Below are 2,380 nucleotides of genomic sequence, written 5' to 3'. Positions count from 1 at the left end.
GCAGAATATTTATTTATTTGATTCGCCTCCCGCCTCCCGCCTCCCGCCTCCTACCCACTAACGGCTCTCAAAAGCACTCAACAAAAAAGGCTCACAAAAGGTTATTATTTAGTGCAGCCTCCAACAATGGCGTCAGTCAATGAACACGATATCGAAAAATGTATAAAATATAATTTGCAAAGCTCTGCGATTTCCAGGCACCTGCAAGTGGCAGGCATTTGTATTGGCATTATGTAATACAACAACAACAATAACAACAATAGCAACAATAGCAATAAACCAAACTGTGAAAACAATAGAGCAATTGAGCAATTCTCGCAAATTGTGTTAGATTTTGTGGTTTTCCTTGGAATTTCTATAAATTTCAATGTAGCTTTGAAACTGTGATCACAAATAACGCGCTGTCAATAAATATGTAACTCCAATGTGAAACGAAATTTAATAATTTTTTTTTATTAAGCTCCCGAAACTAGGGAACTTACAGCCTTTCGAAAACAACATCAACAACAACAACAACAACATCAAGAACATCAAGGAAAGTGCGAGCTGCTTGGCATCACATCAAGGAGCTACCACTCAGGGGTCGCCATCCTTGACACACACGTATATATTGTCATATGTTCAGTGTGAGTCTAAATTTTCGAATCGTTTGAATTATTTATATTTTGTTTTTGTTTTTCAAGATTGCAGAGCTGCAAGGAAAACGAATTTAGGAAGAATGCGCAACGACAGCGAAGGTATTGATGTAGGCACATCCACCGAGGTGGATGAGCGCTCTGACCCAGAGGGCGTCCACTCGGAGGGAGACGATGCCAGCGTCCTGCCCAGCGGCAGCCGCACTTTGGACAAACGCCTCAATCCGGAGGCACCCGACTTTGTGCCCGGCGTAAGAAACGGCCTGCTGGCCGCCAAAATAGTCGAGGACTGTAGGTAGCCGATATGCTGTTGTTGTAACCCATTCACGTTGTCCAACTGCCCTAGCTAAACCACGACTGCCAGTGGCCAACTACACACGCTGGAGCAATGCTGCTGGTGAGGATGTCTCATACGGGCCGCGCTACGATGGCATCTGGAGCGAGAGCTGCCTCCAGGCCAAGGCCCTAGCCGGGGCGCAGCCGAGCATCGTCGAGTCTGTGGGCGACCGGAAAGATCCGCAGCAGCCACAGCCACAGCCACAGCCCCAGCAGCAGCAGCCACAGCCACAGCCACAGCTGAAGAAGCCATCGTTGAAGAAGCGATCCAAGATCCGTTGCCAATTCGAACTCGAGCCCGGCTCCGACACAGCACCGACTGGTCGCTGCTGTGCCTGCGAAATCATGTAGTGTTAGTTTTGTTCCATATATACATATATATACATATATATATACATGTATATATGTATATATATGTATAGTTAACTTTTTTTTTTTTTTGGATAGTTATACTTTTTCAAGCATTGTCTCACTATATTTAAGAGAATAAACGCCTAAATGACATGGCTGCCCACCTGCCGCCCCGTCTTTGGCCTTGCCGCGAGCCCCAGTCGACAGCCGGGACGAGCTACTTTGTCCTGACTTTCCTAATGATGTTGAATATGCATTGAAAGTTTTGCCTTGACGCGAAAATTTGCTTGCGCCCAGAAACTTGGCTTCTCGCATGCAGCCAGGCAGGCAGACAGCCTCACCTGAGCAGAGGTAGTTGCCCGCATCGTTGACTTTGCCCTCCAGCTGACTGCACTTGCACAACCTCCAGCCTGATTGTATTTCTCCCGCTCTCCCTCTGTTCTCTCTCTCCCCTCTCACGTTTTGGGTGCTGGCACTTTTGTTTTTGGGGCGTCCATAAGTGGCTTAAACTCTCTGCCTGTGTGAGCGTAATGAGAAAAGTTTCGTGTCTTTTCATGTCTCATTTAGAGCTGAAAGCAATGTACGTTGAATTGTTGCACAAGTTGGTTAAGCGACAACAGTCGAGCAGATGACAGACCCGAAAATGGACGCAGCTGCCCTCACGGCTGACGCGCTCGCTGACTTTTGAATGATTAAAATGGGGCTCGCGGCCATAATTGCACCCGCGACCAACCCCCGCCCCCGCCACCGGCCCCACTCGCACTGCCATGTGAGACCAGCTGCACTATTTGGGCGGAAACAATTACCAACTTGTATGCAAAAGTGCAAATTGTCGAGCAAGCAGCTTTGCTCAATGTCAACCACACAGACAAGCACGCACACATCCCGTGCACTCGGCCAAAATGAGGCGAACTTGTATGAAGGAAATGCATTAAATTATAAAATAATATATTATAAAATATGTCATTAATTGGAATGAAAAGACAGCTATAGAACTGTTTATACAGTTCTATAAAGATAAGATTTTACTCGACACGAAATTCCTATAAATCTCAGCC

The 2,380-nt window shown here is 46.5% G+C and overlaps 1 protein-coding gene across 3 annotated transcripts; it reads left to right on the top strand.

Moving 5' to 3' along the window:
- The first annotated feature begins 355 nt into the window (after positions 1-355).
- LOC6586849 lies at positions 356-1,490 on the top strand. Of its 3 annotated transcripts, none has more exons than XM_044008921.1 (3): positions 356-624; positions 684-926; positions 1,000-1,490. In XM_044008921.1, exons 1-3 carry the CDS (start codon positions 618-620, stop codon positions 1,320-1,322), a joined length of 573 nt encoding a protein of 190 aa, XP_043864856.1. In that variant the 5' UTR covers positions 356-617; the 3' UTR covers positions 1,323-1,490. The 3 variants fall into 3 exon arrangements, with proteins under 3 accessions (XP_043864856.1, XP_032589312.2, XP_032589313.1); XM_032733421.2 differs by having other exon boundaries at positions 360-624; positions 982-1,490; XM_032733422.2 differs by having other exon boundaries at positions 362-626; positions 691-926; positions 982-1,490.
- The last annotated feature ends 890 nt before the right edge of the window (positions 1,491-2,380 follow it).

The sequence above is a fragment of the Drosophila mojavensis genome, unplaced genomic scaffold (assembly GCF_018153725.1).
Source record: "Drosophila mojavensis isolate 15081-1352.22 unplaced genomic scaffold, ASM1815372v1 contig_36, whole genome shotgun sequence".
Lineage (NCBI taxonomy): Eukaryota > Metazoa > Arthropoda > Insecta > Diptera > Drosophilidae > Drosophila > Drosophila mojavensis.
Note: the sequence above shows the minus strand (reverse complement) of the source record. Positions and strands in the feature narration are given on the sequence as shown.

Coding starts and splice junctions, on each gene's coding strand:
- LOC6586849 (XM_032733421.2), top strand. Junction 927..981: donor CGCCAAAATAGTCGAGGACT/GTAGGTAGCCGA, acceptor CAACTGCCCTAG/CTAAACCACGACTGCCAGTG.